Genomic DNA, 17,810 nt, shown 5'->3' on the forward strand with positions numbered 1-17,810 from the left:
ATGCCTCCAAGGAAAAAGAATTTGTTTTCAAAACTAAAGCAAACTGTCTGACTATATTTATATTTCTTCTGGAGCACTTCATAGAGGCAGAATGTGCTCCAAAAGGTAATGTGATTAGAAGTCTCAGGCTGTAATCCCAGTTCTGCCCTGATTCACAGTGTGACCATCTGCCTCTCTGTGCCTCAGTTAGTGCAGAGTGAAACAATCTATGAAAAACTGATTTGAGCTGGTTGAAGGAAAGGATTTATGTAAATTTTGGAGCTCAAAATTAAGGATTAAAATGATCTAAATTTTCCTATTTTTTAGAAGCAAATACATTCAGGAACATAAAATTGTGTAGGAGTCATAGTACACCAAAAACATGATGACAACTTTGGGAGTTTAAAACACTTTTTCCAGATACAGTGCTCTGGAACTGAATTTGCACATCCTTTCAACCTTGGGAGAATTGGGCTCAATGTGTTAAAGGCCCGTGACATGGGACAAAAGTGTTTAGCAGGCACATTCAAATTGGACATCACAGGGTTAATTCTCCTAGTTACAGCTCTGATGGAAACTGGAACTTCACCCCAAGTTTGGGTTGATAAATAATAAAAAAGAGTAGAATGTAAGGACAGATGCAAAAATAATAGGCAAAATACTTTGTAAATTTGGGGTCATGATGGAAGAGAAAAGGTTAGAGTAAAATTCTGGAATTTACCATCATGCTACTTGAACTATATTTTATTGTTCCAATTCTCATATTTTACATGTTATGTGTGTGCATAGATACATTTACTGTCTATAAATGGGGTCTCATGGGGGAGACATAAATCATATTCTCTTCCGCATATAGCAGTTCTGACAATTCTCCAGTGAACAAACTCTAAATTTTGCAAATCCTTCTGAACTTACTGCTAAGATGAAAGAAACCTCTGTGGTCCTTGAAGGAGGCCTGCTCCTTGAAAATTTTTATTTTTCGTACTAAAAAATGAAAGCCATTAGAGATTTGTCACACACCCTATTTTTCCCTAGCTCGTCGAGTTCTCTACATAGTCTGTGTCTTCTATCCACTGTCAATGGGTATAGAAGAAATAACAGCAAGAGCCATGGCATACTGTCCATGCTCAGGACTTTGTCCTTAACAGAACCAAGACCTCTGGCCAGTGTCAGATAATCTGTCACTATAAGCTACTTGTATCCAAGCCAGATATTTATTGCTATTGATCTGCCTGGTCCTAGCGAAAGACTTTTGTTCTCCCAGGCTGGGACTTTGACCTCAATTAAGTTATGAATTTCAATCCGATAGACTGCTCCACTTACCCTGCTGCTCTCCCTGACTGGATTAATTAGAATTAGCTAGGCCGAGAGTCACCCCAAGCTCCTCATGGATCATGTTATTTTAATAATAAATAAAAGAACAGCAGCAGTGTACAAGGAAGGATTTTGAAAGATTGCTCATCCAAGAACATCATTCAGAAACCTGCCAATACCAATTTCTCTGACTTTGATGACCTCATTTACCTTCTTTTTATTTCTTTTTAGTAATTGGACTTTCCCCCTTTGCTTCAACTTCCCAAACATGCCCTTCCAGTAAAGAGATCAAAAGGTTCCTTGCCATTTTAGTATCCCTTGTTTGCGGCTACTTCCAAGTCTCCTCAGAATAACTTGTCAAAACTAATAGTAAGAATGCCATTGATAGGTTTTTAATAATCCAAGAAAGCCAGGCAAATAAAAAGGGAGAAGAAAACCAGTTCTGGGGATATGAATTATTATATTTTTGGTTTATTATCTATATACATCCAATTTGGATTTTTCCCATAATAGTTAATTAGCTGGCAAATCAATGAAATGTCCCTAAGAAGGCAATACCCACTCCAGTAGAGAATGGGTATACTAATTTAACACATTTTTGGATATCCTTAATACATGGAAAACGTGTATAAATAAATGGGAAAAATTTACCTGGCCAATGAAAATTCTAAATAATGAAGGTTTAGAAGCTAACTAGAGGGACTGGTACCTGCAAACTATATTATTTTTACAAGATGGCCTTGTTTACTAAATCAAAAAGGAAAAGATTCACTAAAAAGGTATATTACATAGAAATTCTCACATTTTCTAGGTTAAAGGCACTGACTCTGCATCTGGCAGGATTCTCAAAAGAATGACATCTCATCTTAACAAAACAGCTCATTCAGTTTGTCATTTCTGAAATATAGATTTTGGATTAATCCTAGAAAGTACAAACAATTAATCAGTCAATCAAACAGCAGGTGTTTGACAGTACTGGGGTAAACTATGATAGTGACTGACATGCTAAAATTAATAATAATAATGATGGCATTTATTAAGCGCTTCCTATGTGCAAAGCACTGTTCTAAGCGCTGGGGAGGTTACAAGGTGATCAGGTTGTCCCACGTGGGGCTCACAGTCTTAATCCCCATTTTACAGATGAGGTAACTGAGGCACAGAGAAGTTAAGTGACTTGCCCGAAGTCACACAGCTGACAAATGGCAGAGCCAGGATTTGAATCCATGACCTCTGACTCCAAAGCCCATGATCTTTCCACTGAGCCACGCTGCAATGTTGTTATTAAAAATAATTTTCTTACCTTTCCCATCCACTGATAATGGAATTTATCTTAATGGAAGCTAAAAATCATAAAGCATAATTGGATGGCACGATTTCTATTACAAGATAAAAAGTAATGATATCTGGTCACTTACTTTGTTATTCACTCACTGTTTCCCAAACCTTTAAGAAAGGAAGGGTAACTGTTAAACAAATAGTTTACATGCAACACATTTCTCTCTCTAGACTGTGAGGCCATTGTGGGCAGGGAATGTCTACAAACTCTGTTACACTGTACTCTTTCAAGAGCTTTTGTACAGTGCTTGGCACACAGTGAGCACTCAATAAATATGATTGATTAAACTTGACTTAACGTAACAGAAAACTATTACATAAAAATGACTATGTTCCAAACAGGCTAAAAAACAGCACAAAATCAAAGCATAAGCAATGGAAACAGTGGGATGCCAGAAGTAAGGAACTTCTTTAGTTATTTTAGTGAAAAGATTTGTGTCCTACAGGGAAAAGCTCAAGTACTGTTAAGCACTTCTACTTCAAGAACAATACATACTGAGGAAAATGCAAAGGGAGAGTAAATTTGGATCCGTGTACAAGAACAGCTTTCCTGGCATTATGAGATGGAACCCAGGATTAAAGAAAGGATTTTAAGATTGTGTTTATATCCACAATGATGCACTCAGCTGGAAAAGCAGCTCGGCTATCTAAAAGGGCTGTGCTTCTACAAAATAGCCATGTTTTCACACCTGACTTTCCGTAAACTGGATATACCTGAATGAGGCTAAAGTGTTTCAAAAAATGCATCATCAAATTATACAGGAGATTTAACACATTAACCTACATTTTTCAAATGACCTTTCAGGACCATCTGGACAGTGGGAAGCATGACAACCAAAGAGTATGTCCCTTAACTTTCCTTCCTTCACTTTAAGACAAAGTTCTTAAAAAACACCATCATTATTCATTTTAACTGTAAAAACGATTACATAAAAGTACAAAAGGTACAATTTTGATGGTCTGGATACCTGTTAAAGTTTTTAACAGCTTCAAAATACTTCCTTACAAACTTACAGACATTTCCAGTTTAAAATGTTTTCATTCTTATAGTTTGGAATATTTTGCTATAAATGAAGCCAGGACATACATTTATTAGATTTACTAATATACTGCTTCTCTGTAGGCAAGCATCAACTAGTTCACCATATTTCTAATTAAATATTATTTAAATACTTCTCTATTAGAAAGGTCACATCTGTAACCATTCCAGCACCATACTGCACTGCATGAAGCAGAGGGGGGCATGTGGGTAAAAACTTTGCATCTTTATAGTGTTGGGGTATCTCCCAAAAAAACTTCTGGAAAAATACCTTTAGTTTTGAGATATCGAAAGAAGACACATTGTGTTTATGTATGACTGTACTGCGTTCATGGTTCAGAAAACATTCTGTACAAATTTTAACTATTTTGTGATCTAACAAATTGAAATGGGAACTAGTCTTTATTTTTGAGGGGTTTCCTTAAAAGGAACACTTCTAATTTACCATCATTTAGAAGCAGCATTGCCTAGTGGAAACAGCACATGCGTGGAAGTCAGAGGACCACAGTTCGTTCGTTTGTTCATTCATTCGTTCAATCACATTTATTGAGTGCTTACTGTGTGCAAAGCACTGTACTAAGCATTTGGAGAGTACAACAATAACTGTTCTAATCCCAGCTTTGCCACTTGTCTGATGTGTGACCTTGGGCAAGTCACTTCACTTCTCTGTGCCTCAATTACCTAATCTGTAAAATGGGGATTAAGCCCTGTGTGGGACAGGGATTGTGTCTGACCCAATTGTCTTGTATCTACCCCAGCTTTAGTACGGTATTTGGCACTTAGTAAGCGCTAATGAACACCACAATTATTATTATAAATCTCAATTATGAACAGCCCTTTCATCAAACCAAAGAAAGGTTATGAATGTGCTGCCAGCCACAGAGAATCTCCCATATAATATTTGGGGGAATTATTATAAAGATAATAGGTTTGGGAAAGGTGAAGGCCAGAGATTTCAAAAGTTCATCCATTATATTACCCTTCTTTAAGAACTGTCAGTAAGTAGCAAATTTGAGTTCATCATTCAACTGTTGAATTTGGGAGGATCTCAGCAGTTTTTCATCTTACCTAAAAGATTTTCCATATAGACAACATAAAAAACTAACAACTGTGAGAATTGCTGAACTGTACTACTAAGGAAAATAGTCTACTAAGGAAAATTACTGAAAGAAAGAAATGGCACAAACTTTCAGTCATATTAACACATTTCTTTTTAATGTGGGTTCATTGATTTTTTTTTCCCTCTCTTCTGAGAGGCCTAATCATGAACCAAATGTTAAACTAAAGATTTGAATATAGTCAGTTCTGCCATAATATGGGAGTTTTGTACCTGGAGAACCTCAACTTCAAGTACTCACTTGTGCCCAATGCAACATGTTGTTAAGAAAACATTCCTTAATTTCCACAGCAGTATTACACTCAAAATGTGCAATGATAAATCCTGATTCAGCAGAACTGACCAACTGCATACATCTCCAACCTCCTTATCGTTCTTTGACGTATCTTCTTTAAAGGCTGCATTATTATTCCTTTTGATTCTCTCTAGGCTAGGGTTATTAATTCCTCACTTTCATAACACGAGGAATGATAAAAATTAATTCAAAAGTGCATTATGATAGAGAAGGGAATATACTGCTGTCCTCTGGGTTTATATCTCATTGATGACTACAAATCATCAATGATTAAAGTATTTCCCTTCTTGGAGGTAATTGCATTTTACTGCAGTTCTCTCTACAAATGTTGTATCGATGCTCATGAAGAGTATTGTTAATTAATTTTCAAAAAGGTATAAGGAAGCAGTTATGCATTTGAAAATGAGAGATGCAAGAAAACAAAACAAAACTTTCCTAAGCCTCAACCTAGCTGAGGTTAAAATAAATTTCCCCAAAAGCTGGAAGAATTTTAGTCTATGCACTAAGAAGTTTGAAAACAGAACTATGCTGACGATTTAGAATTCAACCTGCTGCCAGCCAGCTTTCCATACCGACATGGAGCTGTGCCACTTTTAATACTATGTCATTGGCACCAAGTCAATGCTTTAATGTAGAAATCTACCCTGTTTTACCAAGCAGATATTTCTCTTTAGGCTAATGGATTTCAAACCCCCTGGCAAGTGTCAGAAGTGCAGGATAGGAACCTGCTCCTAAAGCGTCTTCAGCGAGCAGTTGGATAATGCTGCCTAATACTTAAAGCATTTCATTATGACTTTAAATTATTTTATCCCAAATTCTCAGCTTTTCAAAAAAATCTGATTTCTCTCCAAACATCCCAAATATTGGAAATCCAATCTATTTCAGAAACCCAAATAATCTGAACCGGGATGGGGAGGAAGTAGAGGCCCACGTCCTGTTTCTGACCCTCTTCCTTCGGCAGCTTTAGTCTTGGAAATTGGGTATGGGGCCTGGAAATTTTTACCTTGGCTCCTGCCATGTCTGATGCTGCTGACCAGAGAAAGAATTGCCTCAATCTCTTTTCTGACTAATGGAAGGGATCAAGCACATCCTTCACTGCCAGCAGTGACCAGCTCAGGTTGGGGTGAGGAATACTTAGCACACCTAAAACCTTGAACTGCCGGTGGGGACACGGCTGGGTCCAATTTCAGACCCAGAATAAAATCTGACATTAACCCAAGGATCATCACTCTTTTCCCTCCAACTTTTTTTTATCCCATTTGTCCTTGTGGTGAAAAAAGCCCAATAAATTCACAAGAAAAAAGGATGGAAAAAAAAATCCCCAAATTGAAGAATTCTTCTATTAAAGAATAAATTACAGAAGCCAACTCATCTGAGATGCTGATCATTTTCCACATTAAATTATCTTATTCACATCAACAATTTTCCCTTACTTGGGATGATTTTTAAAAAATAATTCCCTTCACTGCAGCACTCCTTTTTAAAAATACCAGAACAAATCCTTAAACTGAAACATCAGTATTCAGGCTCCTTTTACTATGCCATGGAGGCAGTTTTAACCTTTATAAAGTTCAGTACTTGAAAATTGGGTGGAGGGGACGCATTTAGAAACCATCCTAACGCCAAGGGGAGGTGGAATCCGCAAAAGTGAGTGCACTGTGGAAAAAGAAAGGCTAAGGAACATTCATAACAGAGCTAGCTATTCCAGTACTTTCTCCCCAGATGAAAATAATATTTAAAACTCCAGGGTTCAACTCCATTAGATTTATCTGTATCCCTGTTGTAGCACTTAGAGGCAGCAGTGAAATGAAAGAATACCCAGACATATATCTCTTTTGGAGATGAGCAATGAAGAGGAAAAAAATGACAGAAAAATCTCAAGTGGACTTTGACATATCTATAATTCCTACTTCGTTTCTGGCTAATGGTGGAAATTAGTCTTCAGATAGTTGATAAAATCAGCCTGTCTTTGCTGGGCTAGTACCATGATCTGTGGCCAGGCAACTACTTCTAATAAAATTGATTTTCCTTTTTGGCAACCAATAGGCCAGTCAATAATAATGTTGTTTGAGAAGTATTGAGTCATGAGGGAGATGAGCCTTCTCTGCCATTTATTATGTTTGTATTGTCTCCATTTGAAAAGAGTTTTCCAATAAAGACATGAAAGAAGGAATTATAAGGAGGAAAGCTATTTCGTGAGACTGACTCCAGAAGCCCCGAAATTCAGAAGCATGTTAGCATCTGAATTGACAGAGCCAGGAGCGCCTCAGTTTACTGATGAAAGGTGGTAGGAGTAAAGGAAAAGCAGCTACGAATCTTCTGTTTTGTTTTGTGTTTTTTAATCTCATCAATAGCAAGGTCAGATCAAGCTCAGAAGCAAAATAAAGCTACTCTTTTGGCATGAGGCAAACAGAAAGAGAATAAACAAAGCCTGCTCAGGAGTCATACTGTTCATGTTCTCTAAACTGGATTGACAAGACTCTTTCCATTCCTATAGACTGCTTTCTATGACATTCAACGCAAGTGATAAGTGAAGTGACTTCCTTGGGTAATTAAAAGCAAGTGTAATATAATACCATGTGGGATAACTAGATTTGCAATCTAGTTTGGGTCTCCTGTTGTCCAGAGAAAGTCTGGATAAATCTAGAGGCCAAGGCAGAACAGAGTGATTTTACAGAGAGAGGGAAGAGAACCATCCAAAACAGCTCTAATTCCTAATTCAAAGGGATAAAGTGTCTACTAAAAGGACATACCCTTCCTTCCTTCCACCTGGATTCTGAATGTTTTCATAAGACAACATTTCATCCCTAGGCAGGTTGTGCATTGGTGCCTTCTGGGGTGCCCAGACTGGCTTTAAAGAGGCAACCTAATCACACTTTCAGGTAGCAGGCTGAGGCTGTTAAAACCTATCTCAGGACTCCCTGGAGACAAGGAAGGGCTTCAATCCCTGGCTGGCTGTTTCAATTGCTGATACATGGACCCAGAGATTCCTTAGAGACATCTTAGGGTCTTTAGGGTTGTGAAATCTGGGCTTTTGGCAAGAACATTGGTACCTACATGACTGATCTAAGTCCATTCACATCACTGTGTTTGGTTTCTGACTAGGTAACAGTTTCCTTGCAGGGTCCCTGTCTCTCAACACTGCATGCATCTGATCATTCTGTCAATGACTAGGAGCTGCAGACATCATCATCTGATTCTTCCTCTCTCTTCTGCATTAGAATTTTATGTCCCAATTTTGACTTAATTTCCATTCCTCTTGAGATTGTAAACCCTGGGATGAAATGGAGCATCATAGATTACCATTTGGAATTTATACCTAGAAGTTAAATGATTGAAAAGAACAGCCTGCCACATGCCCCATAGATCATTGCCCTGGAGCGATTATATGACATTTCAGCATTTGCTGGGCAACTCCCTGTGCCTTAATTTTCTCAATTATGGTACAAAATGGGCATAACACCTGCCATCTATATACAATACAAGGCCACTGTGAATATAAATGAGGCAATATAAGTGAAGTGCTTTGAGTGCCTCAGAAAAAGGTGCTGTGCATATAAAGCTGGTAAATAATTTTTTTAATCCCTTACTCACTTTAGTGTTGGTTTCTACTTGCACCCAGGCCTGCTTGAGGGTGACAGAAGTGGCAAGGAAATCAAACCTGTCCATGAGGTACAGGAGGGCTCAATCTGTCTTCAATTAATTACCTGGATAATGGCATACTTTTTTCCATGAGGTTTTTTTAGTTACCTCAGGGCTGTGGGACACCAAACATAAACAACTGAGATATCACCATAATTACTATAACTGAATCTGATTCTGCCCCTGAATGGGGGGAGGTGGGGGAGTAGGAAACGGAGAAGGAGAGAATGGGATACGATTGATTCTTGAAGGGACAATTAAATGGATTTAGTGGAAATGGAAGGTAGCACAGTGCAAAGTGAAAACTCATGAGGGCATCCGGGACTACTGAGGAGCAGGCCTAGGGGTGGGGGGGACGTGGGCACACACTGCTGACAATTCAGCTGTGAGCACGGCTGCTGCCACTTCTCTTCCCTACAACAGCTCTTCAACGTGGCTTCAAGGGCCATGTTGGGGTGGAACAAAGCAAGTGATAGTACAAGCAGCTGCAGCCCAGGAGGTACGTGCCTGTTTCAATCACAGAATCAGAAGGGGCAGAGGGAGGATTCCTCCTTTCTCTAGCTACCAAGGGTGCACTGCTAAGAGCAGAGTTCAACATTATCATCACTCTATTTTTATTTCTCAAATTCATCTCATCTTTTTATACATTTAAAAATGATATAGCCAGCCTCATTATAACAATCAGAGAAAAATAAAATTATCCAGGTAACGTGACACATATTTTGAATAGAGGTCAGCAAATAATGAACCTCCATTTCTTAAACGTCCATTTTTTTAAGATGCTTAACTAGGGTATGTGTAACCACCCTATATGTCATGACTATTTTGTTATTATTCAAACTTCTCACATATTTCAACTCCCACTAGTAGAGCTGTCCTTCAGTTTGTAGATGGCACTGCCTCTATTGCCACTATGATCTTATCCTCCCTGGGTATACGTGGACTACTGCTTAGAAAAACAACAGTAAACTCCATTGTTCCAATAATTTATCAAGCAGCACAAAATCCGATCTATCATCTTTTCCCCCAATATACCTTAAAGGAACTGCTTTCTACCACATTACTGGGTTCATATTTATAATATATTGCTAATTCAGACACTAACTTGCAATTCATTCATTCCGTCATATTTATTAAGCACTTACTGTGTGCAGAGCACTGTACTAAGGCCTTGGGAAAGTGAGGCTAATGGATGACATACACATTTTAGCAACATTTGTGTCTGCAGATGTAACCCACAGTAATATCAGGACTACAACTCAGCATCAGATTGAGTGGAACTTACATTGAGTATCAGGACTACAACTCCCACTATCCCATACGACAACATTGCATATGTGCTGGAAAGGAGTTCCACATGCTGGTGGTGGGTAAGGGTCGGGACTGGGTCGGACTGAGACTGAGATCTAGCCTGGGTGGGGCCCTACTAAGTCACCAAACCCATGGATCCCTGGGATGATGAGGCCAAGATTCTAAGGGCACAAGGAAGCCAGAAGGGTTCCAGATCAGATCCCAAGAATCATGACTAGGATTGCATGGGGGAATCCCAGAACCAAATGGTTTTCTGAAGATTCTTGAATTTAGAAGTCTCTCAAGCACAGCCTGGAGGTCCACTCCCTGTGGGTACAATGAAACACTCAGGGAATCCAGAAAAGAGGAAACCTTGTGTGTTTCTTGACTTGCTGATTTCATTTCGCTGTGATATAACCTCTGGATTCTGAGGGTAACAGATCCTCTCAAAACATTACAGGCACATATGCACAGGAACACACACACACACTCTCTCTCTCTCTCTCTCTTACTCTCTAGCCACCCACTGAGAAATGGCCTGTGGCTCAGAGGATTTAGGTAATTCGATTACATAAATGTCCCTTTTCAACATAAAGCAGGAATGTCTATTTTGTTTCACCCAATCCTTCACCCCCCACCATGGCAAATCACTTACCACCTCTTTACAGAAGAGGAGTCAGGAATACAATTAGAGCTAATTACTAACACTCAAAAGAACTCCCTGGCAGCAGGCTTTTTCAAAGGTAACATCTCTTTAAAGTAAAAATAAAAAACATACCGCCTGATCCCTAAAGTTTCTTATTCTAGAAATTGTAAGTTTTTCAGTGTCTTTAATAAATTCCCAAAGCACCTGGATTTGGGAATAAACTTCCTTTTCTTGTGTTTTGCTTTACCAGTGTAGTCCTTTTCTTTTGTAGGGAATAACTTGCATTTCTAACCAGATTTCTTTTTGGTGGGGCTTGTGAGGTACCAGTGAATAATTAATAAAAGTCAGTTCGCCCTTATTTTCCTATTCAAAGGTGAAACGATTCTGTTTTTTAAGTCTCTTCTTTGCATGTACTGCATGTCCCTGTCCTACACGACACTCACAGTCAAAGGAGGAGGGAGAAGAGATATTCATTGTTCCTTTTACATATGAAAAAACTGAGGCACAAGAATGAAATTTTTTTATGGCATCTGGTCAGTGCTTAATAATGGGCGAGGCACTGTTCTAAGTGCTGGGGTAGATCAATCAATCATATTTATTGAGTGCTTATTGTGTGCAGAGCACTGTATTAAGCACTTGGGAAAGTACAATAGAAAAGGGTTGGTAGATAATTAATTAATTAATTAATGATGGCATTTGTTAAGCGCTTACTATGTGCAAATGTTCTAAGCATTGGGGTGGGGGATACAAGGTGATCAGGTTGTCCCACGTGGGGCTTACAGTCATCATCCCCATTTTACAGATGACGTAACTGAGGTTCCGAGAAGTTAAGTGACTTACCCAAGGTTACACAGCAGACATGTGGCGGAGCCGGGACTCGAACCCATGACCTCTGACTCCAAAGCCCGTGCTCTTACAAGCTAATCAGGTTGGACACAGCCCATGACCCACATGGGGCTCACAGTCTCAGTCCCTGTTTTATGGATGAGGTAAGCGAGGCACAGAGAAGTTAAGTGATTTGACTAAGGCCAACAAGCAGACAAATGGTAGACCTGGGATTAGAACCCAGGTCCTCTGACTCCCAGGCCGATGATCTTTTCTCTCGGCCACGCTGTTTCTCAAAGCCAGAATGCTTAGCTGGGATAATAAGTAGGGGGACCGACTAAACTGACGCCTTGTAGATACGTCCTAATGGAAAGATCACAGGCCTGGGAATCATGGGATCTGGGTTCTACTTCTAGCTCTCCCAGTGGCCTGCTCTGGGCAAATCTGTGCCTCAGTTCCCTCAATTTGCACCCTCATTCTGTGAGATCCTGATCTGATTATCTTTTATCTACCCCAGCTCTTAGCACAGTGCCTGCCATTAGAAGTGCTTAACATAATTGATAAATGCGTGCCAAAAAATAATAATACAGTTTAAACTCATGCCAGGCATGCGTCCTTCTTTCCCGCTACTTCTGAACAATGCTACCCAATGAGTTGGATGGCAGCATCTTCAAGGCTGAGGATGGGTTGGGATGCTGATGGTGGTAGGCAGCTGCATCTCTGCCACCTTGGGAGTACCACCCTCCCTACCCATACCACAAGCTTGCCCCGCAGCAGTCACACAGTTGAGGGTGGCCACCGCAATCAGGGGGACTTGACTGAGGCACTTTCCAGGAAATGTGACTGTTTGGCAAGTTACCATTCTTTGGAAATGAAGGAAACCAAGATCCAAAGTGCAGTCACAAAAATTCCCTCACAAACAACTTTGTGTAAGAGCAAGTGTATTTACTAGGAAGTGTCTTAACCAAAAAGCAATTCAAGAAACTGTATTTGTGCATAGCCAAGTATTTTTCTATTTCAGCGCATCCTTGGAAGATATGTGGCTATGTAATGTTGCAAAAAGTCCAAGTACATTTTTAGTGACTTTTGAGTTGAAAAAGTTAGTGTACATTTCCATACCTAAATTTTTATTCACTGTTTGCTCTAGCTTTTTCTCCGATGATTTCCCACCCACTTTGGTAGCTGTATTTCAGTAGCAGGAAAAACCACAGGTACATAAAATTGTTAAAATGAAAAATAACCTTAGAATAAGAAGCTCAATATTAAAATATTTTTATATGGAATTGCCTTCTCAAGGAGGCTTCTATAAAGCCCTGACATTAAGCAAATTAAAAGATCCTGTGAAGAAGTTACTGGGTATCGAATCTTTGCTGAATGAGCATTAATAAAATATTTTCAGAATCCGCTTCTCATCTATTAACTCTTTCAGGACATGATGGTACTCTCTAGTAAATGACTTTTTTCAGAGTAATAAAAGGGACGCTCTTGTCTTGAAAACTGTTACTGGACAATCCCTTTATTCCTATAATACGTTTTTCTCACTCTCACCAACAGATTGAGGCTTATAGGAATAATAAATATGACTTGAAGAAAACAGAATGCAGAGCACCATACAAGTGTTGTCTTCTGTCATCCCTTACCTGGCTGTTAATGTCAGCTGTGAACTGCAGCAATACTGAAACCAGCTCCTTGTGTCCTCGGTCACAAGCCCAATGGAGCAGAGCCCTGCCCTGAAATTTTGAAAAAGTTACAATGTGAGTTGAAAAAAACTCATTATTAAAACAGTAATTTACTCTTAGAATATTTAGTTTAAGGAGTATTTCCATGCCAAGGATATAGAAAAGCACTGGTCACCACTTCTTTAGGGATGAATACATTTTAGCTGAGATCATCCTAAATAAACGAAAACTGGATTAAATAAAATGGTGGGCAAACCTGCTTTTGGAACTAGGTACAAGTCTAAAATGGGCTTTGTTTAATCACTGCAATGGATTCAGTTGACTTTGACACCCCAATTTTTCATTCAAATATTATTTGAACATGGTTATGGTTTTGTCACTTGCAAGTTTTTAAGCAAGTCTCAATCAAGTTGTTTCTGTGTAGACAGACTACTGATGGTGACTATCTGGAAGGAAAAGAAGTCCTGAATCATCAGGCAAGCACACTCACAGATCCTGGCAAGTGTGATAACTATATTTGGAAGTGACAAGGGCTCAGGTTTAGTGGATGTGAAAGTCCTATCTTTTTTTTTTTTTGGCATTTGTTAAGTGTGAGCCCATTGCTGGGTAGGGATTGTCTCTATATGTTGCCGAACTGTACTTTCCAAGCGCTTAGTACAGTGCTCTGCAGACAGTAAGTGCACAATAAATACGACAATGAATGAATGAATGAATGCTTATGATATGCCAGGTACTGTACTAAGTGCTGGGGTAGATTCGAGCTAATCAAGTTGCATACAGCCCATATCCCACATGGGGCCCACAATCTTAGTGTCCATTTGGAGATGGAGGTAACTGAGGCCCAGAAAAATTAGGTGAGTTGCCCAAGACTGCATAGCAGATAAGTAAAGTTGTGGAGCCGGCATTAGAACCCAGGTTCTTCTGACCCCCAGGCCTGTGCTCTATCCAGCAAGCTAGATACCAAAAGCCAAGGATCTTCCTGACGACTGACTGATGTGCAGTTTAGCACTGTTTTTTTGAAGATGGTGGTGCTGTGGTCATGTTTAGAAAGTGGAATGTTTTTCCACATTAAACTCAAATCCTTGCATTATGTTGGTTTTAGGAGAGATTAAGCCAGTATACACTGGGGGCAAGGGAGGTATTAGAATGAAGAACACCTCTCAAAAGCAAATTTTCTCCACCCACTCACTTTTTAAAACTTTTCCTGATGTAGCTATTTCTTCATCTAATTAAAGGAAAGCCTTTTTGAAAAAAAATTAATGTATAAATAATGCCACAATTTATATGATGCATCTTGCACCTTTCTCTTTTAATGTTTGAGTTGCTTCCATTTGCTTGGGAATACCTGTTTCCGGTGGATTAATAAAAGGTGCTAAATGGGAGGAGGATGAACCATTACCCTGTAGAGGGAGGATAAAAGAAAGACGCACGATAGAATGTCTTGTCCCTACCTCTACCTACAGCCTACCTCCTTGTTTCAGGTTGGAGGTGCTGCTGCTGCTGGTACCTAGGCAGCTCTCCAGGACTTTGGAATATCATTTTGCTTGCAGTCTTCCCTACCAGAACATAGAGCTGGACTGCAGAGATAGGAGTGGGGCACCTTTATCTTCCCTCTTGCTCCCTGTTATTGGGCTAGTAACTATCTTGGTCTGCCTCCCTCCCTCTTTCCCACTATGTCACTATGTTCTCATTCTGGTGTGTGTACTCATTTTTGTTCTTGTTCTCTTTCTGTAGGTCTGTCTGTCTCTCTCCCCGCCTTCCAATCCCCATAGAAATCTCATCCACTAATACTCTTATAGCAAATGAATAACAATACTTCTATTCACCAATTTTATTTCCTTTTATTTAATTTAACTGTAATGTACTAGCTGATCATTCTTTTACACAGAATGAATTCCTTATCTGCAGCAGTTTCACAGACAGCTTGTATAACCTCCTAGGTGCCCCATTCACAGAAGTGAATCTGATGTATCTGCTATAGACCAACCCCGTTAGATTGCAAATACCTGGTGGGAAGAGATCCTGTCTCCTTCCTTTATTGTACTCTCTCAAGCTCTACACATTGTACATGTTCAATAGAGCACACTGTACATGTTCAATAGAGCACACTGTACAGTGCTCTACACTTTGTACATGTTCAATAAATACTACTGATCAAGAGCTAGAAGTAACTTGAAGTCAGAAGTAAATCGAATAGTCAGGAAAGACCAAATAAAGTGACTTCAAAATGCCTTTAAGAAAATATCTTGGGTTGTGTAGCAAGGCATGATTTTGGTTTGTGTTGCCTGCCCAATTATTCAATTGGTCTGTTCACTAATTCCAAAAACCCCCAGAGGCATAATGACATCCTTTGAATGAACAACTCCAAAACGATTTTTATGAACTAAAAAAATTTAGAAATTGGTAATGCTTTACATCTTCTACTTTGTCACTTGGAAAGTGTTTCACCTTCTCTATAATTAATAACTGTAATTTTAACATGTACACATTATAGTTGTTAAGTTCAACTATTAATATAAATGATTTCAAAATTAACTGTTTATGAAGCACTTGTGCAAAAGGTATACTACAGCTACTGTAAAATGAAAACTATTAAATATTCGGCCATTTGACAACTGGATGTGCTTTCCCATTGACAACCTAGCTGCTTAAGCTGATAGGAATGCACATGCTAATGAGAAAGCAAAAAACAAACCCATAATGTTTAAGGCCCTTTAAGGCCCTGTGGCTTGGGATCTATTTCTCTCCTTCATCCACTCCAAATTCCAGACATGTATCCTCTGGGGCTCTTAGGGTCACCATAAGTGAGTGGGCTGGCACCCAAGCAGATCCAGAGTCCATGGCTTCACAGAGGTGGTTTTTTGTTGCCCCCAACCCAACTCACAGCCTGAAGGACTACCAAGCAGATGGGAGGCTCCAGAAAGCTAATCAACTTCCACAGTCTTCTGGTGACTCATTTATTTGCAGATTCCTGGAATTTCTTCACTATTTCCTTCACTATTAGGAACTCCTAGGCAGCCTTGGAAGAATCTTGCTTATGATTGGCCTGGGTGGTAATGAGGCAGGGGGTTATGAAGCTCTCTGGTGCCCATCCAATCCAAACCTCCAGATAATAATACAAGGAGCCCTGAAGACTCTCAAAATGCAAAGAAAGCCAGGCCCCCCTCTGCCTCCCTCCAGTCATCTGAAATCCTGGTATATGTTACGAGGTTCAACTGCCCTCAAGGAAGCTCCAGAATGATGAAATCCCTTTCTGACTTTCCATCAAGGGCTTTCCCAGTTTCCCTTTTCTCATTTTGAAACCTAGAAGCATTTAAACAAGTTATGCTATCATATAAATTTTTGAACATTGCCACAGGGAAGTGGACAAGCAACTTATTTTATTCTTAATGGGTGTTACATGTTAAATTTCCCATATTCTCTGCCAAAAATTTACTTTAGGGGAAACACCTATGACTGGACCTCACAAATGATTTTCATCTTTGGATATTTTTTCAGCACGATGGTATCTGTATAACATGGTTTTAAGGAGGATGATGTGATCCCAGACATTTACATTAAGCTTTTTAACACACTTTTTGACCTGATATGTAATTAATTTTTGTAACACATTATTTTAATGGTACACTAATTAACCTTGAATTAGAATGAATTTTCTGACAATGACTTTCTTTGCAAGTGCAGATGAAAGCTACATTAGTACCATCTACTTAGTAATATCTTCACATGGTAAAATGCAAGACGAAAAGAAAGACTACAAGCTTAAACGCCCTGATAAACACAAGTAAAAAAACATCTTTAAATTGCTAGTAGAAATGGAAACTTCAAAGGTATGGATTTTACATTGTTACAGTTTCTCTGCCTCTAGCTTATAAGCTCACTGTCGGCAGGGAACAGGTCTACTAACCTGTTGTATTGCACTACCTCCCAAGTGCTGAGTACTGTGCTGGTATAGTAAGCCCTCAATAATACTGATTACTGTGACTGATCATGGTTACAGTGACTGAGAAATAATGAAGCATTAGTAGGCAGGTTCCCCAAGTCCCTCCTCTATGTGAAAATGTAGCACTTTTAGAAAGTTCTGATGAAGCTGCTTGGGATTTACAGTGATTGGGCATGGCTCATTATGCCACTGGCCTGAGCTGTCCCACCCTGTGGCTTCCTTGAGCCTCCACTGGCTCAGGATCTCGTGCCTGCATCATGGCTTCTTTAAGGTGTCAGGGGTACTGACGGACTGGCTGCTTCTGGCAGTTCCCCTTCATGCCCTTTAAATCATTTGTTTCAACCTGTAAATGCAAATACTCCACTTTGAAGAGTTACTCTAAATGTCCCCAAACCTGCCCTTAATCCCAAAATAGAAGAGGGAAGACATTTATATACTCTAGAGCTACCAGAAATGACAAATAGTAAAAGATTCTCTTGTAAGCAAAGGTTTTAGTATCCTTACCGTGAATTGAGGTCAAATTCAAGGGCTACTACTGTCTACTTTATACGATCACCTGATGCATGTTAGCATTGTTGATTTATAACACACTATAATATATACCTGATTCTGTAAAAAGCACTATTAATCATAAATGGGTATTTTAAAAGCATCTTTCCATCACAATAAGCTACAAATAGATACATACACTCATATATATGTACAC

General features: G+C 39.3%; 1 protein-coding gene across 1 annotated transcript in view; it reads right to left on the minus strand.

Annotated features, from left to right (window-relative positions):
- ACBD6 (acyl-CoA binding domain containing 6) overlaps positions 1-17,810 on the minus strand; it is a 115,433-nt gene that overhangs the window by 42,054 nt on the left and 55,569 nt on the right. Inside the window, exon 6 of the mRNA XM_038758597.1 lies at positions 13,123-13,212. Coding sequence (XP_038614525.1) covers positions 13,123-13,212 — 90 coding nt within the window. The remainder of the gene's footprint in view (positions 1-13,122; positions 13,213-17,810) is intronic.

The sequence above is a fragment of the Tachyglossus aculeatus genome, chromosome 16 (assembly GCF_015852505.1).
Source record: "Tachyglossus aculeatus isolate mTacAcu1 chromosome 16, mTacAcu1.pri, whole genome shotgun sequence".
NCBI classification, from domain to species: Eukaryota; Metazoa; Chordata; class Mammalia; order Monotremata; family Tachyglossidae; genus Tachyglossus; species Tachyglossus aculeatus.